General features: G+C 33.5%; 1 protein-coding gene across 1 annotated transcript in view; it reads left to right on the forward strand.

Annotated features, from left to right (window-relative positions):
- Window positions 1–15,470, forward strand: part of PAWR (pro-apoptotic WT1 regulator) — a 164,848-nt gene extending 149,378 nt beyond the window's left edge. Inside the window, exons 7-9 of the mRNA XM_077770240.1 lie at window positions 8,177–8,324; window positions 10,626–10,730; window positions 12,913–15,470. Of these exons, the coding sequence (XP_077626366.1) occupies window positions 8,177–8,324; window positions 10,626–10,730; window positions 12,913–12,999 (340 nt within the window). The 3' untranslated portion in view covers window positions 13,000–15,470. The remainder of the gene's footprint in view (window positions 1–8,176; window positions 8,325–10,625; window positions 10,731–12,912) is intronic.
- The last annotated feature ends 5,794 nt before the right edge of the window (window positions 15,471–21,264 follow it).

A 21,264-nucleotide genomic window follows, 5' to 3' on the forward strand; every position in this document is an offset into this window, starting at 1 on the left:
CAAGATATTGAAAAGTCGTGGTGAGCGGTGCCTGGGTGGCTCAGTCAGTTAAGTGTCCAATCTTGGTCCCACATCTGGCTCTCTGCTGTCAGCACAGAGCCTGCTTTGGACTTCTGTCCTCTGTCCGTATCCCTCCACTGCTTTTGCTATCTCTCTCTCTCAAAGAATAAATAAATAAACTTTAAAAAAAAAGAGTGGTGAGAGATTCTCTTCTGTGCTTTGTCTAGAGATTTTTTTCATGAATGGGTACTGGGTTTTGTCATATGCTGTTTCTACATCTATTGTTATGATCATTTGATTTTTCTTTATTAGCCTTCATGTGATGGGTTACGCTTATTGGTTTTTGGTTTTATCTTATTTTATCATTTTATTTATTTTTCATCATAAATGTACTCTAATTCCCATCCCCTATTTCTTAAAATTTTTTTTTTAATTTTATTTTTGAAAGAGTTTGTGAGCAGGGGAGAGGCAGAGAGAGGGTGAGCAGAGAGTTTGAAGCAGACATGTCAGCATAGAGCCTGATACTGGGTTCAAACATACAAACTGAGATCATGACCTGAGCTGAAGTTGGACACTTAACCGACTGAGCCACCCAGACGTGTGCCACCGCCTACCCCGCCCCGCCGCCTCAATCCCCTATTTCACCCATCTCCTTACCCACCTTCCCTTGGGTAACCATCAGTTCTCTATAGTTAAGAGTTTCTCTCTCTCTCTCTCTCTCTGTCTCTCTCTCTTCCTTTGCTTACTTGTTTTGTTTCTTAAATTCCACATATGAGTGAGATCTCTTTCTCTGACTTACTTTGCTTAACATTATACCCTCTAGCTCTATCCATGTTGTTGAAAATGGCAAGATTTCATTCTTTTTTGTGGTTGAATAATATTCTGTTGTGTGAGTGTGTACACACACACACACACACACACATTTATCCATTTATCCATTCATTTATCCATTCAGCTATTGATAGACACCTGATAGGCTTCCCTATCTTGGCTTTTGTAAATAATGCTGCAATAATAATAAGGGTGTATGTATCCCTTTGAATTAGTGTTTTTATTTTTGGGGTAGATACCCAGTAGTTCAATTCCTGGGTTATAGAGTAGTTCCATTTTTCATTCTTTGAGGAACCTCTGTTTCATTTTCTATAGTGGCTGCACCAGTTTGCATTCCCACCAGTAGTGCAAGAAGGTTCCTGTTTATCCACATCCTTGTAGTTTCTTGCATTGTTGATTTTAGTCATTCTGACAGGTTTGAGGTGATACTTCATTGTAGTTTTTATTTGCATTTCTCTGATGATGAGTGATGTTGAGTATTTTTTGTGTCTGTTGGCCATCTCTGTGTCTTCTTTGAAGAAATGTCTGTTCATGTCTTCTGCCCATTTTTAATTGGATTATTTGTTTTGGGGGTACTGAGTTGTGTATATATGTATACAGTTATGTATATATATAAGTATATTTTATGTATTTTGGATACTAATCATTTATCTGATATGTCATCTGCAGCTATCTCCTCTCGTTCTGTAGATTGTTTTTTAGTTTCGTTGTTTCCTTCACTGTTCAGGGGCATTTTATTTTGATGTAGTCCCAATAGTTTATTTTTTGCTTTTACTTGCTTTGCCTTAGGAGACATACCTAGAAAAATATTGCTGTGGCTCATGTCTGAGAGATTGCTGCCTGTGCTCTCTGCAGAGGGTTTTATGGTTTCAGGTCTCACATTTTGGTGTTTAATCCATTTTGAGTTTATTTTTGTATATGGTGAAGGAAAGTGGTCTAGTTTCCTTCTTTTGCATGTGGCTGTCCAGTTTCCCAGTGCCATTTGTTGAAGAGACTGTCTTTTTCCCATTGTATGTTTGTTCCTCCTTTGTCAGAGGTTAATTGACCATATAATTGTGGTCAATTTTTTTGCGTTTTCTGTTCTATTCCATTGATCTATGCTTTTTTTTTTTAATGCCAGCACCATACTGTCTTAATTACCACCGCTTTGTAATATAACTCTAGATCTGGAACTGTGATACCTCCAGTTTAGTTTTTCTTTTTCAAGATCTCTTGGGCTATTTGATCTCTTTTGTGATTCCATACAAATTTTAGAATTGTTTCTTCTAGTTCTGTAAGAGATGCTGTTGGTATTTTGATAAAGATTATATTAAGTGTGTAGATTGCTTTGGGTAGTATAGATATTTTAACAATATTTGTTCTTCCAATCCATGAGCATGGAATGTCTTTCTTTGACATTCTGTAGTTTTCAGAGTACAAATCTTTCACCTCTTTGATTAAGTTTATTCGTAGATGTTTTATTGTTTTTGGTGTAGTTGTAAATGGGATTGTCTTAATTTCACTTTCTGCCACTTCATTACTAGTGTATAGGAATGCAACAGGTTTCTGTCCATTTATTTTTATATCCTGTGACTTTACTGAATTCATTTAACAGTTCTAGTATTTTTTTGGTAGATTCTTTAGGGTTTTCTCTATATAGTACCATACTATCTGCAAATAAGGAGACTTTTACTACTTCTTATCAATTTGGGTGACTTTTATTTATGTTCTCTAATTGTTGTGGCTAAGATCACCAATACTATGTTGAATAAAAGTGGTGAGAGTAGATACCCTGTTTTCTTCCTGTCAGTTACATTAATTGATTTTTGAATGTTGAACCAGCCTTGAATTTATCCCAGGTATATCAATTAAATTAATACAATTTTTGAGTGTTAAATTTTATGTATAAATATATTGTTGAGGGTTTTTGCATCTGTATTTTCATGAGAGATACTAGTCTATAGTTTTCTTGTGATATCTTCATCTGGTTTTGGTATTAGGATAATGCTGGCCTTACAGAATGAGTTAGGAAGTATTCCTTCTGCTTCTGTCTTCTGGGAGAGATTTGAGAGAATTGGTATAATTCTTTCTTAAATATTTGGTTTAAGATTCACCAGTGAACCTGTCTGGGGCCTGGTCCTTTCTGTTTCGGGAAGTTATTAATTATTGTTTCAATGTCTTTAAGAGATATAGGTCTATTCACATTGTCTATTTCTTCTTGTGTGAGTTTTGGCAGACTGTATCTTTTAAGGAATTGGCCCATTTCACCTAGGTTATCATATTTGTGGGTAGATTGTTCACAGTATTCCTTTAGTATCCTATTAATGTCCATGGACTCTCTAGTGATGTCCCCCTTTTCATCTCTGATATTAATAACCTGTGTCATCTGTTCTTAATTAGCCTAGCTAGAGGCCTATTGAATTTATTGATCTTTTCAAAGATAATATTTTTGGTTTCATTGATTTTCTGTACTGGTTTCCTGTTTTCACTTTCATTGATTTCTGCCTTCATTTTTATTTCATTTCTTCTGTCTACTTTGGATTTAATTTGCTCTCCTTTTCTAGTTATGTAAGGTAGTAACTTAAAGTATTGATTTTAGGTTTTCTTTCTTTTCTAATATGTGCATTCAGTGCTATGAATTTCCCTACAAGCACTGCTTTCATTGCATCTCACAGATTTTAAGCTGTGGGTTCATTTTTGTTTAGTTCAAAACATTTAAAAATTTCTTATAAGATTTCTTCTTTGACTCATGTGTTATTTAAAAGTCTGTTAAATAATCTCTACACATTTTACAGTTTTCCAGTTATCTCTCTGTTATTAGTTTCAGGTTTAATTCTGTTGTGTTCTGAGAGCAGACACTGTATGATTTCTATTCTTTTAAATTTGTGAAGGTATGTTTTATGGTCGAGAATATGGTCAGTCTGTGTGGATGTACCATGTAAACTTGAGAAGAATGTATATTTTGCTGTACGTGTGTTATTTTTATGTTAGTCATATGTAATCCAAAATATGTAAGAGCTGAAGAAAACAGCAAGGATTTATTCACTTTAAAAATCTTTCATTAAATTTAATCAGACTTCTTTCATAAATAGGATAATTAAAAAGTAAATGTATAATAAAATAAATAATTTTTCTTCTTTTCAATTTATGCTTTTATTAGTATCATCTAAATCTAGGTACTAGACCTTTTTAATAAGAAACAATACACCTTTTCTGAATGTGGCACTAGTAGTAAACCAAATGATGATAAGGAAGTAATTTTAGAGTTATGGACCAAAAGAATTTGTGCTAGTTTTATTGGGAAGCATTAGTTCTACACAGGCATACCTTGTTTTATTGCATTTTGCTTATTGTACTTTGTAGTTACTGTGTGGTTTCTGTTTCTGTTCTTTTCTTTCTTTCTTTCTTTCTTTCTTTTTTTTTTTTTTTTTTTTTTTACAATTTGAAGGTTCAAGACCAGTGGAGGAAGTAACTGCAGATGTGGTAGAAATAACAAGAGAACTAGAATTAGAAATGAAGCCTGAAGATGTGACTGAGTTTTTGAAATCTCATGATAGAATTTTACTGGATGAGGAGTTGTTTCTTACGGATGAGCAGAGAAAAATGGTCTCTTTAGATGGGTTTTTATGCTGTGAAGATGTTGAAAGGACAACAAAGGATTTAGCTAATATATAAACTTAGTTGCTAAAGTGTTGGCAGGGTTTGAGAGCTTAGACTCCCAATTTTAAAAGATACTCTTCTGTGGGTAAAATGCTATTAAACAGCATTGCATGCTACAGAAGAGTTGTTCATGAGGGGAAGAGTCCCATCAATGCAGCCAACTTCGCTGTTGCCTTATTTTGATAAATTGCCACAACCACTCCAGCCTTTAGCAGCCACCACCGTGATCAGTCAGCAGCCATCAACACTGAGGTAGGACCCCCGACTAGTAAAAAGATTATGACTCAGTTAAAAGTTCAGATGATAGTTAGCATTTTAAAAATATTTCTGAGTTTAAGTATGAACATTGATTTTTTTAAAAAAAAAACAATGTTACTATTGTACATTTAATAGGCTACATTATGGTGTAAACACAAATTTATATACACTAGGAAAGCAAAAGATTCATTTGATTCTCTCTGTTGTGATACTTACTTCATTGCTGTGGTCTAGAACCAAACCCAAAGTATCTCTGAGGAACGCCTGTATTGAATTCAGTTTTTAGCCATGATTGATGGGGAAGTGTTAAAACCACAGTGGGTTATTTGCAGCAGTGTGCTGGCTGCTACACCCTTAATATCATCAAAATTTAAGTAGTGTTTATATGCATTACATAAATACATTCACAACCACAAATGCATTCTTTGAAAGAAATGCATTATTACAGTTAAGAAACTGACAGAAGCAGATCTTCAGGATTTCATGTATAATCATTGGGCTTTGTTAGTTTCTTTTCAAGTCTCCTTTCATGTTACTAACATTAAAAAAAAAAAACAACTACAGACGGATGACAAGACAAAGGTGTTGGCTTGGAGATGTATAAATCCATAGCAAGGAAGGTAGTTTATGTAATACTTTCTGACAATACTATAGCTTGATATATTTAGGAACAGTTTAGTGATACAGAAGACCAACTCTTAGACGAAAAGGATAGCAAAGTAATTTTTGTTATAATTGGATGACCCATTGATTTTGTTAATATGACAGTGATATGAAGGCAGAACTTATTTTTCAGTTTCCTTACTGACAAACACATCTTACTCTGAATTATGTAAAACTTTGAAGGGTTAACAAATCAACAAACGTGGTTTGGAGTTTTGCTTTGCTTTTGTAGGATGGACTAGGTTCTGATTTTAGAGGGACGGTGACAAGAAAAACATGCTGGAACTTGTGCCATAATGAAAATCAATGTCCTGTTTCCTTCATTGAGAAAGCCTTGCCATGTCAGCTGAGCTAACAGTGTACAATCAGCTAAATTAATAGTAGTTCACTAAGTGTGAATTGTAATTTTTGAGATTAAAAAAAACCTGACAGTTTGGAAGCTGAGCTAGTCAACTGTTATTATATGCTAAGTTATATAATAATTTTCAAAGGGAAATTTTCAGACAAAAGTACTTGAACTTTGGGATGAATGTGCTTCATGTTTTTGCAAGATAAGCAACCATTTTGGTCCCCAGCTTTTTAAATATGTGAATTAGGCTTAGTTGCCTGAATAGCATTATTCTTTATTATTTTTTTAAAAAAAAATTTTAACGTTTATTCATTTCTGAGAGGCAGAGACAGAGCATGAATGGGGAAGGAGCAGAGAGAGAGGGAGACACAGAATCAGAAGCAGGCTCCAGGCTCTGGGCTGTCCGCACAGAGCCTGATGTGGGCTCGAACTCATGAACCACAAGATCTTGCATGACATGACCTGAGCTGAAGTCGGATGCCCAACCGACTGAGCCACACAGGTGCCCCAGCATTATTCTTTTCTAAAAACGATCTTAGCCTTCCATGCAAGGAAAATGTGTCACATGTTTTTAATGTTCTAAAATATCATAGGACAAAAATGAAAGTTAGAAATTTTGAGAAAAAGTTTCCACAAATGGTTATGATGGATTTTACAGTATAGTAACAATTATCAGTAAAGTAGTTGGTGACTTTTGTAGTGCACATTTTATAAAATGTTAAAATCAAATACCTTACAAATTTGATAAGACACACTTGAATTTTGTTTTTTATCAAAAGAAAACCCTGGATAGGAAATTAATAGATCAGGAATCCATTTTTTTTTCATCAAAAGCTATTTCAGATTTAACTATAATTTTGATGGATAAATTACTGGTGTTAGCTACCAATGAAGGATTAAACTGAGTTTAAGAAGCTTCATTTTCTGGATTTTGAGTAAAAGTTAAAAATTAATATCTTGAGCTGAAATTGCTTTAAAATATCTTCTGTTGTTGTCAACATACATCTGTGAAACCAGGTTTCCTGTTATAAGTGCTATTAAAACACAGAAGTAGTTAAGATATATCTTGTCCTTGTGGGTAGCATTGTCATCAATTTAACTGAGAATAGGTCAGTTAGCAATGTGGTAGCAAACTTCTGAGAAAGCTCCCAGGATGCCCTACCTCCCAGTATTTACATCTTTGTAATCCTCTTCCACACTGCAGTAGAAGGTTGTTGTGATAATATGTCACTTGTAAGATTAGGTCAGAGCAGATGGTGCAGTGTCTGCCTTGGTTGCCGTGTTCCTTTCTCTCTGGAAGCCAGGTGCCATGTGGTAAACAGCCCAGTGGAGAGGCCTACATACTGAGGAACTGAGGCTCTTGGTCAACAGCCAATAGGAAACTGAGGCCTTTTGCCATCTTCTATGTGAGTGAGTGTAAGGGCAAATTCTCTAGCCCAGTCAAGCCTTCAGATGACTATAGCCCTGACCAGAACCTCATAAAAGACCTTGAAACATATCCACCCAGCCAAACTGCTTCCAGATTTCTGACCAACAGAAATTGTGAGATAGTTAAGTATGTGTTGTTTTAAGCCATTAGATTTTAGTGTAATTTTAATGCAGTAATAGATAATACAAAAAACAGGCAACCTCACATTGCATTAAAAACTTTAAATATTAGCATATATGCTATTAGTTCAGAGACTGTAAATTGGTATTTAACATGATGAAGTGTTAGTTCACTCATCACTTTGGGTTAAATTAGAATTATGTAATGATGAAAGTTATTAGTGTGATAACTGTTTTCTGAGATTTCCTATATGCATACTTCCAATGAAAATACACATTTTTTGTGCTTCTTTTTTCTGTTCATTCTAAATATATTATTGAAATATAATTTTATGGGTGTGGCTAACAAAATGTTGAACTTGGATTTTATATGACTTTTTCTTACTTTTATTTTTCCACTAGTTCATTTTTATTTGATCTTATGAAAGTATTGGTCCATGATGGAATTTAAAAAAAAAGGAAAAACAAAGTGGTTTCTTTTACTACAAATAGTCTTCATTAAGTCCCCTGTCATTGTTCTCCTAGGACCTCTGACACTTACTATGATGGTCATCTTGCTTTATTATAATCGGTTAGATTCCCTGTTAAACTGAAAGCTCTGTGAAAGGCAGAGGGCATGTCTTTGTTTGCTGTTACATCTTTAGTACCCAGAACAGTGTCTGGCACTTAGCAGCTACTCAGTAGATAGTGGTCAAAATATTAACTTCTAAAAAAAATTTTTCATTGTGTTGGGGTAATAATTAACTTCTTTAGTTGTAAATGAATTGGCTACTGTGACCATGTATTCTTGGGGAATGGTAATTGTTTATGGTGAATAGAAAATATTCTTGGCATTCTTCTTGCTGATTGTTAGGTTCTTTTATAAAATACATCTTTTTATTTCCATAGCACAAGTACTGCCTCTGAAGAAGATGTCTCAACTAGATATCCCCGAACAGATAGAAGTGCGTTCAGCAGATATAATAGGGATACAAGTGCTTCAGGTAATTTGGTCTCAAGTAGCATGTTGGAAAAGAAAATTGAAGATCTTGAAAAGGTATGAATTACAAATTATTTGAGATTGATAAAATTAACATGCCATTGAGATTCCTTGTTTTACTTTCATAGCTACTGAGAAAATAATTTGAAATTTATATGAGACAGAGTGCCAACAAAGGGAAAAGAATGAGAGGCACCAGTGGAAGATATCATTAGTGTTAGTTGGTATTTCCATATATATTCAAGTAGAAGCATTGAATCACTGTCATAAGTATTTTCTAGATGCATTAGTGGTTAGGCATTTTTTGATGCTCTTAGTACTTTCTTATTCAATGCTGTGGGTGTTAAAACTTTTAGAAATGGAGCCATTTTTTTTGCATTACTTAGTATTTAATTGATACTCCATTCTGCCAAGGGTTACTTCTGTATTAAAGACAGTCTGTCTTCAAAATGGCTCTAAGTCTGTGCAGACAATATATACTACTGTGTGTTTAGTTTATTATCTGTGCAGTGTATCATTTGTAGACTTTCTTCTGGGTTCTGGTTAAAGCCTAGAGCCATCTTTGCTGTTTGAAACAATTGTCAGAATAAATTTGTTTAGAAGTACCTTTAAAACAAGTCAGTTGAGGGGCACCTGGGTGGCTCAGTTGGTTAAGCGTCCGACTTCGGCTCAGGTCATGATCTCACGGTTCATGGGTTCGAGCCCTGCGTTGGGCTCTGTGCTGACAACTAGCTCGGAGCCTGGAGCCTGTTTCAGGTTCTGTATCTCCCTCTCTCTCTGACCCTTTCTTTCTCATGCTGTCACTCTCTCTCAGAAATAAATAAAACATTTAAAAAATTAAAAAAAAACAAAAAACAAGTCAGTTGAATATTTGTATAAATTTATTAACCATACGAGCTCAGTTTTTTTTGAGACATTTAATCCATAAAATTGGTAATGGTGCTGAATTACTTTCTGATTGTTGAAAATATGTTTTATTTTGCTGAATTGAATTATTCCCTGTGATATAAAGATTATTTTAAGTAGAAATTTAATGAAAAAAGTTAATAGGATTGTTTATAGTTCACATCTCAGTTTTGATATCAGTTTCTGTGGGTTTAAATGAAAAACTTTAAGGGGTGCCTGGAGTGGCTCAGTCAGTTAAACATCCCACTTTGGCCCAGGTCATGATCTCACTGTTCGTGGGTTCAAGCCCTGTGTTGGGTTCTGTGCTAACAGCTCAGAGCCTGGAGCCTGCTTTGGATTCTGTGTCTCCCTCTTTCTGCCCCTCCCCCACTTATACTCTGTCTCTGTCTCAAAAGTAAATAAACATTAAAAAAATAATAAATGAAAACTTTTAAGGAACATCTAGTCTAATAGGTTTCAAGAGTTTCTTGAGAAAGGCCTTTAAAGTTCCACAGGAGTTTGGATATAGTTGCTAGTATTTTGGCAGTAGCTGATTAATGAGGCTGGCTGGCTGCTTTTTCTAAGCGTTAGTAGGAAAGAAGTTAAATTCTCAGAAGCTTTTCAGTTCTGCTTTCCTTTTGTCCCTAAAGTAGTCAACCCAGCCCAAGGACCTGGATTCTAAATAATGTTTCGTTGAAAAAGGTTTTACATTGTTTGAAGAAAAAAAACCTTAGAAACCAGTCATCTATTTCAGGTCCTTTATTTTATCAATTAATTGGTAGAGCCACAAGTAAAATTGAGGACAGTTATTTTTCTGTTTAGAGTTTTCCATAAAACCGTCTCTTTTTCTTAAACTTTGTATTTTGGGGGCACCTGAGTAGCCTTTTGGTTTAAGTGTCTGACTTCAGCTCAGGTCATGATCTCGTGGCTCAGGAGTTTGAGCCCTGCATCCGTCTCTGTGCTGCTGGTTCAGAGTCTGGAGCCTGTTTTAGATTCTGTCTCCCTCTCTTTCTGTCCCTCTCCAGTTCATGTTCTGTTGTCTCTCTTTCTCTCTCTCTTAGAAAATAAAATAAACAATAAAAAAATTTAAAACCCTTGTATTTCAAATAAAAAGTTTGAATTTCCTCAAACAGGGTATTATCCATTAAAAGAAAACAAGGTATTTCATTACTAAGGGTGGTGATAAATTAAAGAGGGTAAGTCATGGGGTTATTAGTGTGTGTTAAAGAGTGTGTAAATACAGATTTAATCAGAAATATACAACTCCTATATTCCTCTCATTCTTTGGATCTTTCCTGGATGGGTTATTCCATCCCTTAGCAAGTGACTTAAGAAATGCATTGGAAATCCTCATGTATCTAAAGCACTTCAACAAACTTGGCAGCTAGATGTCATATAAGGTTAAAAACATATGTATAAAGTTGAAAACAGCCAGTTATTTCCCAATTAATGCTTTGTAATTATATCTACCAGGAAGTAGTAAGAGAAAGGCAAGAAAACTTAAGACTTGTGAGACTAATGCAGGATAAAGAGGAAATGATCGGAAAACTCAAGGAAGAAATTGATTTGTTAAATAGAGTGAGTATTCATACATTTCAGTTTTATGGTTTCTTTTTTATTTTTCCTGGCAATTGTGATGAAATGCATATATATGAAAAGATTTTTTAAATTCACTATTTTGTTAATGACATGGTAATTTGTGGTAATAAGAACCATCATTTCATTCTGTAAACTGATTTCCTCTGGCTAATTATCAGTTGTATTCAGTTAATACTTTTCTTTTGGGGATAGACTGATGAACGGATTTGTTCAGTGTTTTGTTAGAGTCTGGAGGTGAGAGGCAGCTTGGTCACCACCACACATCAAAGGGTGTTGGCATAGAGTTGACTCAGTGAAGAATTAAACTTGCTACTTCTTGCCAGAAAAACTCCAGGTGTCTTTGTGTGTATTTTCACCACCTTTTTCCTCCAGTTATATTTAGGCATCTCTAACTTTAGGTTTAGTGTTACCTCAAGGTCTCAGTTAGTACCATTTGTTGCTTTTTCTTGTTTTCAGCCCTAGAATTTACTTTTTGCTTAAGAAGCAGATGTTAGTGCTAGGCCATACTTAGGTAATGGTGATAAGAAAAGATTCCATAGTTTTGCATTTTAGAAGGCTTTAGGTAAGATGGAGGAAAGAAATAAGTTTGCTTCAGGGAAAAAAGGAATAGATTCCTAATCAATCTTAACTCTAAACAATGAAAGAAGAGAAAATAAAGAGTCTTCATTATGCCTAAGACCCATTCTAATAAAGCTCTAAGGCATTACCTACAGGTGATAGATAGATGAGGACACTGAGAAACTCAAGAGTTTAACTTGCTCAAAGTCATATGTAGTAATCACATAATAATCAGCTGAGACAGTATTTGATAGCATGTGTCTCATAGTCCTAATTCTGAGTAAGCTCTTCCATTCTTGCAGACAGCCTTTCATCTTGGTTTAGAACACACGCATTCGTCTGTTGGTTTTGGAATATGATTTAATAAAACCTGAAAATATTTTTGATGTCTGTGATATAGCAGTATTGTCTTACAGGCACTGTGTATCTATTAAAAAGAATAATTAAGACACCTGCTGTTACAGAATTTATAATCTAGTAATAATATAGGGATGTATTTTATTATTTAATTCTAAATCTTAAGCAGGTCTCAGTTGTAGCAATTTTATGAATCCTGTATATTTATTGTTGTTTGCAACAGATAAGTTTCCCAATATTTTTGTTTAGTTTGTGAGTAAATACAGATTCTGTTTCTGCACATTTTAAAATCATTTATCTAATTGTCACAAGGCAGTATACTGGATTTATTAGAATGCTGCTATCCAGTAGCACACTTATAAATTGATGGCTCCAAGTTTTAGATTTTTTAATTTCAAGGATAAATCTAATAATATGTGCCTTTACCACCATCAGTAATCATTCTGCCTTGAAGTTTCTTCTAATAAAAACTTAGAGTGGATTATCTTCATATTTACCAAATTGTTGTATACCTGGCACTAGGATTAATATAGAGAACATAGAACTGGAATCATATCACTTTAAAATGTGAGGGTGATTAGTTTAGTGTCTTTTATTATTTTTTTAAGCTTTAAAACTTTTTCCTCAAACAAAATATAGAGAAGTCTAACATGAATTGAACCAGATCAACTGTATATGCTCCAAAGCTCCTTTCCTGCGTGCCTCTGTTCTGTCGCCTCCCCACATTCCCACCCCCTAGAAGCATCCTTCTTCTAAGGATGCTTCTAAGTGAAAGATCTTAGAAGGTGGTAGGAGTACATTCAGAACTTGTACCTTGATCTTTTGCTGCCTCATTTGACACAGGCTGCAGTTGGAAGCCCTGAACCTTATATTGCCCACACATGTATTTTGTTAAGCCCTCAATTTGGGGGAAGAGGAGATATGTTTTTAACTAAAAAATTAAGCTGTTTATAATGATTAAAACTTGGAAGATTCACAGTTAAAAAGAATTCTGGTTTTTGGCTTCTCTTGATACACTGAAAAATCTGGCAAGAGATGATCCATGTTCTCATGATAACAAGGAGAAGGAGTTGAGTTAGTGGGTCCTGCCATCAGGTGGGGCATATTCCATCTAAAGTTGTTTTCAGAACTTACCCTTGTTTCCAAAGTAAATGCTTGTATGAATTTTCTTAAGTGCTTTTTTATCACCTTTAGATTTTAAGTGTTTAAAAAACTCATATATTATTTTCTTTCTTGTTTCCTTAAGGACCTAGATGACATAGAAGATGAAAATGAACAACTAAAGCAAGAAAATAAAACTCTTTTGAAAGTTGTTGGTCAGCTAACAAGGTAGAAGATTCAAGTCCCAGTGTGGAAAAAATATTTTAAAACTACTGATTGAATGTTATGGTTAATGCTAGGATAATATTCCTATGCTGCAATACATTAAGTATGTATATTTATTTCTAGAAAACAATGGGTGTTTATTTTCAAAACTTTTTCATTATTTCATAAAAGTATCAACCCTCAATTTCACAATTAAGTAACATCTTTCAATTATTAAAATGGTATTGTGTGGTATTCAAATAATATATGGTTTAAAGTCACAACCATTTGAATATATTTTGTCTGTGGTAGTGTGTTTTCTCCCTAAAGGAATATACATAGTTTTTGTTTACATGAATTCAAATACTTTTGGGGAGTTACCTGCAAATGCCTTATTACTGATATGTGCAAACTTTTATGTGTTGTTGATTTACTCATAAACACTTCGTCTGTTGTCATTTATTCTTTTAATTTACTCTCTTAGAGTAATAGTGTCACACCATTTTGTGTAACAGTCATCTTTAAAAAGGAAAGCTATTATGAAAAGTCACTTAATATCATGACTAGTTGGCTAAAGAAAAAATGTAAGAGAATATTTGAATTGTGCTACAGGAAATTTAAATATACAATTTTGTATTTGAATATTGAAAAAAATTTAAATCACTTCTGAAAAACATACAATTGTAATTTCTTTGTAAAATTTCTTGGGTAGGTCCTACCTTTTTTATTATTCCAAGGTTTATAAGTGAACATGGGATATTTAAAAAGTTGTTTATTCATCATTCCTGGAGATTGTGTACAATTTCAATGTATAAAAAAGAATTCACATTTTAAATTATCATTTGTGTTAAATAATAAACCAGTATTTATCCACAAAAACATTTATACTTACATTTACAAAACAGTACATAAACAAAAATAATACCAAAATACTTTCCTTATTTCTAATGTGGAGAATAACACTGTGATACAGTGTTCTCATGTGAAAGAATTATTCCCCTACCTCAAATTTAAGGGATTTAAAAATTTTTCCCAACATTGGATTTTTAAAAACAATTTTTAAAAATTTTGAAGAATTATACAAATTTTCTATTAAATAATAATATTTAGAGTTGTTTTATATTATATCCTCATGTTGAGTAAGGAAACCCCCTCTTTTAAGTACATTAACATTAAGAAATGTCTGTCTGATAGCTGAATTGTAAACAGTATGCAGATAACCTTTTGTCCAGTTCAACATAGTAAAATCCATTTTGGGTACCCTGCTGACTCATTTTCTTCACTTGCCAAGTTCCTTCATTATTGGCTATTATAAAAATAGGGAAGTGAAACAGTTGGAAAAATGTAGAGTAAATTTTGAATTTTAAAACTCTTTGTGGTTACCTAGATTGGCTTCTCGCTTCAGAAGTTTCAACCTTGGCTAATCATCAGGATCACTTGGGTTGCTTACAAAGAATTCCCTGGCTATAATTTCTAGCTAGATTTAGGTTGAGAGCCTGGACAGAATTTTTAAAGCTCACCATCTGGTGATTCTGATCATAACCTAGGTTTGGAAGTAGCTGCTGTCCATATCCTGTTATCTTCCACTGAGACCCTAGAATTAACATATGTTAGCTACTAGCATTTTGTTCCCTTTTAGTTTATTTAATAATTTATCTGGCCCCTGGGGAAGTTTTCATAGGTCTATATATATTTACCAAAAAGGTCAATGTTAGATTACCAAACTTGATATAGTTGCAGAATTACTGCATAAGGACATCATTTTTGGAGAACGTTATCCAGCCTGGGAACAGCAACCTGCTGCCCACATGTACACCAGGCTCAGTCCCTGCCTTGGCTGTGAGGCACTCCTCTCCCTTCAGTTACCCTTAGGTGTGTGGCAGAAATATTGGTATTACTTAGTTTTGCATCCAAGTTTTGGATGTTGTGAAAATGTCAGTATCACCTTAAAATATATTAGTGTGCTGGTTTTTCAGTAAAGTATTTGAAATTTCTGTTTAGTCCTTATGTAAGTAAAGGAATATTTCATTTCCCTTTTTAAACTTATACCAGTTATTGATGTTTTTAAATACTGAGCTATTTAAAAATTTTTCCTTTTCTTCATTTTATTGGGAAAATTTCCAACAATGATATTTTACATAGTGGTACCAAGTACAAACAAAAGAAGAGCTCGACAGCTTAGGCAAAACAATTCACATGCAGTCCTTCATCCTGTCCTTAAAATGTATATTTATATCACATATAGATTTTACACTGAATAGTGAAAAATTAAATAGGATCAGCTACAATTTCATTTTTAAAATTTATAAAAAGCATTGAGATTAAAAAAAAGCATTGAGATTTAAAAAAGGTAACTTTAAATACATGTGCACTATTTTAGAAAACTTGGCTGTTCTCATTAAAGTGCTAGTATTTGTGAAATTATTAGTTCCATCCAGAAATTATATTTCTTCTATTTCCTGGGAATTTATGGCATAATAAAGCGTATTCAAAGTTTAATGTGTTTATGATATTATTTTTCAAAACAATAAGTTTATTAACTAAAATAAACACGAGTTCTCTCCCTGATTTCTGACATGCATTAAGATTTACAAAGTATTCTCCATTTCATTTTCCTAAAATTGTCATTAATTTTATTGCAGTACAGTTGCCTTTAGAGGGGAAAAGGGTGACATTTTGTGTGTTTCTAAGGGAATTTACTAAATCTAGAGGTTATCAGGGGCAGATACATGAAGCAATGTATTCTCTTTATTTTAAAGTAAATTTCTAATTGTGGTTAAAGCAATGTATTCTTTAGGTGAAAAACCTACCTCAATTACAAGTTGGTTTATGTTTTCACGATTAATCTGGATTTTTATAATTAGAAATTAAGATGTAACATTTTGAGTCCACTAATATTTTCTTGAAAACAGTACAAGTTAGTATAATAGACAAATCCATACGATTGTTCAACACTGTAATACAAAACAGGAACTTTGGGTTTGATCATTGATCTGGTGTTCTAGACAATACTCCTATGTACAGTGATAGTCCTCTTTCATCTTTTTTATAGCTTTATAATATTGAGTCAGTGCCTAGTAAGCTCCATGTACTATTGGCACTTATTTAATAACTGTTCATGGTTTTGTTAATAGCTTGTTACAAGTTCCAGGCATATATTTTCATTTGTAATATAAGAAACCAAACACATCAGCTTTTCATTGGGAGCAGTATTAAGAGAAAGAACTAGCATTCAGGAATCAGAACTTTAAAATAACATGTTAAAGTCAGTGCTAAACATTCTTGTTGTATCTGAACCATTCCTAATATGTAACAGTAAACTTGACTTCCTTTGCTTTGGAACTGTGCTCACTCTCTTAAGGAAAGGGCATCCATCAGCCAGGATTGTAATTTGTGTTAGTTGTCTGAGAATTAGTGCCACTTTTGTTGTCCTATTAAACTGAAAGCATAAGACCAATAGACAACAAACGTCTTGCTCTTCAGGTGCCTTCCCTCCTTTTGTTAAACTTCTCATTAATGTATAGAAGTTGGCTGTTTCATTCTCAGTATTAAGACTTGAAAAACTACCCAAGAAAACCTGAGCCCATATTGTTTTTTTTTTATTTTACTTGGCTAGACTCTCACTACATGTTAAAATCATATCCCCATTCTAAAAGTAATTACATGTGAGTATGTGAGAGGAATATGGACTAGGAATATAAATACATTAAATTTTCATATCTGTCCTTTTAGCAAGTATTTATTAGTTTACTCAGTATATCATTACAGTTATTATAGAGGTTTTAAAAAAGGGACATGGACCAGCCCTTCCATTTAGCAGTGTACAATCTATGTAGTATGTGTCAGTAGCACAAAATGCAATCTTAATTAGGATTAGTTGGTTTATTATAAATAGTTCATTCAAAAGTATATTTTTTCATATTAATTATCTAGCCATTGTCTTTTAGGTCTAGTTAATAGGTACCATTTAATTTGCTGCTGCATTTACTGAATGGTGGAGTGGAAGACCTGATGCATGTTGGGAAATATCTTACCATATTTCATTTAGGTAATTATGCTTTATGAAAAGAACATTGTTAAGAAACTTATAGCAGTAATGGAGTAGAAAGACTTCAGTATGTTTCAGATACACCAATCTGTTAATGGTATTCTCTCTGTACATTATTGATTATTGGTTGTTTTAATGTATTTACATCTAATAGTTCACATACAGGTACATATTGCTTTGGTAATAATAGAATGTTAATGATGATCACTTGATGGACATGTATTATGTGCCTGTTTTGTTTTGAACTCCTCTCTGGATACCTAATAGATGTATATTACTTTTTTTGGTGAACTTGTTTCTTGAAAGATATGGCTATTTTGTTCAGGGTTTTTATTAAGTTTAAGAATTGGATGGCTGCTATTAACAGCAAAAACCATATGAAAACTAAAAATTGTTTTGGTGAAAAATCAATTAATTCAGATAAATAACATTTGAGGAAAACACCTGAATAATTTATTGACCACATTATTATTGTGTAGGGAGCTTTCATAATTCCCATTGCATAGATTTTATTATGCAGTAGTCAGTGATATAGATTCATTCTTAATATGCTTCGCATGTAAAATAACAAATAATAGAAAAATAAGTTTTCATTTATTTTTCAACACTGAGTAATTATGTTTTTCTTCCTGAACTATCAGTAAAACTTGACCATCAGTTTTACTTTTGAAGTTAAGGGATAATGCAGATATTCTAACTAACCTTGTGTGCCTTTTACTGAGGGTATGCAGTACTTTTAAATCTTTAGTATATAAAATGAAACAAAAATGCAGTGTTTGTAAGATCTGTATACATTAATGGTGGGACTTCCTGAATAAGTGAGGAAGTGTACAAATGTTCAGTCTGAGCATTTTTAATTGTCTTTGTGTTTTAAAACTACATGAGTAATTTCTTAATTCAAAATTGGAGCTTATCCCAACTAAGTCTGATGGTGTTCAAAGAATTTCAGGCCCTTCGTAGTTTGACAAAGATAAGTAGGGGTCTGGGAATGTAAAAATCAGGTCTTTGTTTTTTGAGTAAATGGTTTACATAACCTTTTGCTACTGTGTCATTCTTCATACACCTGCACAAGCTAATCAGTCTTCTTTACTTCTAGAACTCTAAATTAATCTTCTCAGTAATGTCATACATGTCTAACGAGTGAACAAGCATCCTTCAGTCAGACTGTTTATATAATGTCTCAAGTCCTTATATTAGCTGTATACTATCCATATACTAATCTCATGCATCTGGTTTCTCTTTTCACCTCTACAAGAGGTTGCCTTTTCTTACTGGCCAATTTCTTGGAAAGAATTTATGTCATGTTGGATGTTTATGTTAAAGGGACAGGATTGGTTACAATATCCTTCACAATCCACTCATTTTATTTTGATATCTAACTACATAAGGTTAAAAAGGAAGCTAGAAGTCACTCTTAAATACTGGACCAAATGCAAAATGCACAGTTTTACTCTTCACTTTCAAAAAACTTGTGTGGCTAAATAAAGATGCATTTAATAAAGGAAGAAGTCTCTACTTGGTATCAATTGGGTGAGCAATATGAAAAAATTAATATGAACCAGTTAATAAGGTAGATTGGACTTTGACTTTATACATGTGAAAGAAAAGCAAAATAAGAATTTTGTGTTATTCAAGTTAAAATGTGCAGAATTATCCAGTATAAGTTAATAGTCTTAATCCGTATATAATCAGTTGCTTCTCCTGTTTAGATATATATATCATGGGACATGAAATTCACAATCCTTATGTTACAGGTTTATATCTAAAGAAATATTTGCATTCCTGTAAAATGTGAGCTATTTACTGTGGTAAACAAAGATACATGATGTCATCTATGGACATTTTAGCTTTATGGAAACAAATTATTAAGAAACATTAATAGAAAGGCATCTGATTTATTTTATTATTCTTGTAGTGCAAGAGTATAACCAAAGCTATCAGTCAGAGCCATAGGAAATTCCATTTTTTTGAAGAACCTGAAAATCACTTTTGGTAAGAATGCATTTATTTGATATGTAGTGTTCAGGAAAGTTGGAAAATTATTAGTTTTCCATAGTAAATTGAAAGTTTCATGTGTGGATGATGGAGGACAATGAACAACATCAGTAATTTAAAGTAAAATTAATGCCAGTAACTGTCACATTAACTGCACTCTTTAAAGTGAATGGTGAAAATTGTAATGGGATGAATGAATGGACATTTTGGAAATGCTAATTGATAGTCATAGGGGGCCTAAAAGTGCCTTTTGTTTTTTGCAGTTCCTTTAAGATCAGTGTACTGCTTAAGGCTTAAGAGGTTCAGTTAAGCATAGTGACTCACTTAGTTAACAATTTGAGCACAACTGTAACCCTAAGGTAGAATAGCATAAGAACATTAAGTAATTAGTAATTCAGTAGCTCTGTTTGCCAGGCATTGTGCTAAGTGCTATAATACTTTTTTATTCGATTCTTTAAAACTTGTGCAAGGTACAGATTGGGAAGAGTAATTTGCTCAAAGTCACAAAGCAGTGCTTTGTGCTTATGCTATGACATACTCACTTTTATGATGTAATCATTGCCCTATTAAATATTTTGCCAGTGGTTCTCAAAGTGTGGTCCCCATACTAGTAGCATTGGCTTCACTTAGAAACCTAGTAGAAAGAGAAATTCCCAACATCTGAATGAGGTGAGGCCCAGCAATCTATGCTTTAACGGGGCCTTCAAGTAATTCTGACGCAGGTCAAAACTTGCAACTATGCATTGTGCATTTCTATTTTTAAGTAAAGATCTGGGGAGTTTGTTTTTGGACATTATATAAAATAACATGAACTTGTTAAAAAAGGAAAAAGAGGAATTGTTTCACTGTTGCTTACATTGCAAAAGACTGTATCAGGAAAAGCCCCGGCATGGATATTGGCAGCTGACATAACTGCATTAGTTTAGTGTTATCTCTGGAACTCAAATGGATTCTTAAGTCCAAGAGGCTGTGGAATGAAATCTTTGTTTTACTGTGTTAAACTCCATCTGTTATTGCCTAAATGTTTTTGGTAACAATAATGCATTTTTTTCAAATTTTAAAACTTTATTGGATCAAATAAATGTTATGTTTCATCACTTATAGTTTTGTTTTTCTTGGTTTTGTCCTTTTTTTCTATGTGTGGACCCTGTGGAGTGGCATATGGGGAGGTTGAATCTTCGAAGTTTACTCTCTGTGACCTCAGAAAATCAGTAGCATTTCTAGCCAGTCGATCAGTGAGGAGAAATCAAGTGTTGCATCCCAATGAGTAAATAAAAAATTTAAAGTCTATATTTACTGATTTAGAATCATTTTTTTTACATGATGAGATAGTTTATTATTTTTAATTATTTGTTTCTGCTTTTTAAATACTTAAGAGTAATTTTAGATTACAGAATTACTATGAAGGTAGTATGGAGAGTACTTGAATATCCCACACACTATTTTCCTTGTTACTAATGTTTTACATTAGTTCAGTGCATTTGTCACAATTAATGAACCAATATTGATACTTTATTATTAAAATCCATACTTGAGTCAGAGTTCCTTAGTTTTCCTCTAATATATTTTTTTCGTTCCAAGATCCAGGCTATGATACCCCATTACATTTAGTAGTTATGTCTCTTATATTCCTGAGTTGTGACAGTTTTTTAGACTTTTCTTATTTTTGATGACCTTAACAGTTTTGAGGGTCACTAGTCAGGTATTTTTCATTTCTTACTATGGACATTTTCAGATATACAAAAAAGTTGAGAGAATAATTATCCATATCTTACTAATAGTATTTTATCCCCTCCACTTTTTATTTTTTTTCCCTGCAGTATTGTAAAGTTAAATTTCAGGGGTGCCTTGGGTAGCTCAATCAGTTGAGTGTCTGACATTTGATTTTGGCTCAGGTCAGGATCCCAGGGTCTTGGGATCAAGCCCCACATTGGGCTCTACACTTAGCATGGAGCCTACTTGGGATTCTCTCTCCCTCTCCTGCTCTTCCCCTCGTCCTCAAAAATAAATAAAATGAGTAAAAGTTATTTTCAATCATCCTCTCATTTCACCTATAAATGCCTATCACTACTAGATAAGGACTTAAAAGACAACCACAGGATTATCACACCTAATAGTTTTAATGCTGATTTCTTGATATCATCTGTTTAGCAGTTCAGGTGCTTGAGGGGCAGGCCTGTAGGAGATTTATAGGGAGAGAATACACGTAAGGAAAAATGGCAGGAGCCGTTGGGAGGTTGGAAGACCTCA

The sequence above is a fragment of the Crocuta crocuta genome, unplaced genomic scaffold (assembly GCF_008692635.1).
Source record: "Crocuta crocuta isolate KB4526 unplaced genomic scaffold, BGI_CrCroc_1.0 scaffold317, whole genome shotgun sequence".
NCBI classification, from domain to species: Eukaryota; Metazoa; Chordata; class Mammalia; order Carnivora; family Hyaenidae; genus Crocuta; species Crocuta crocuta.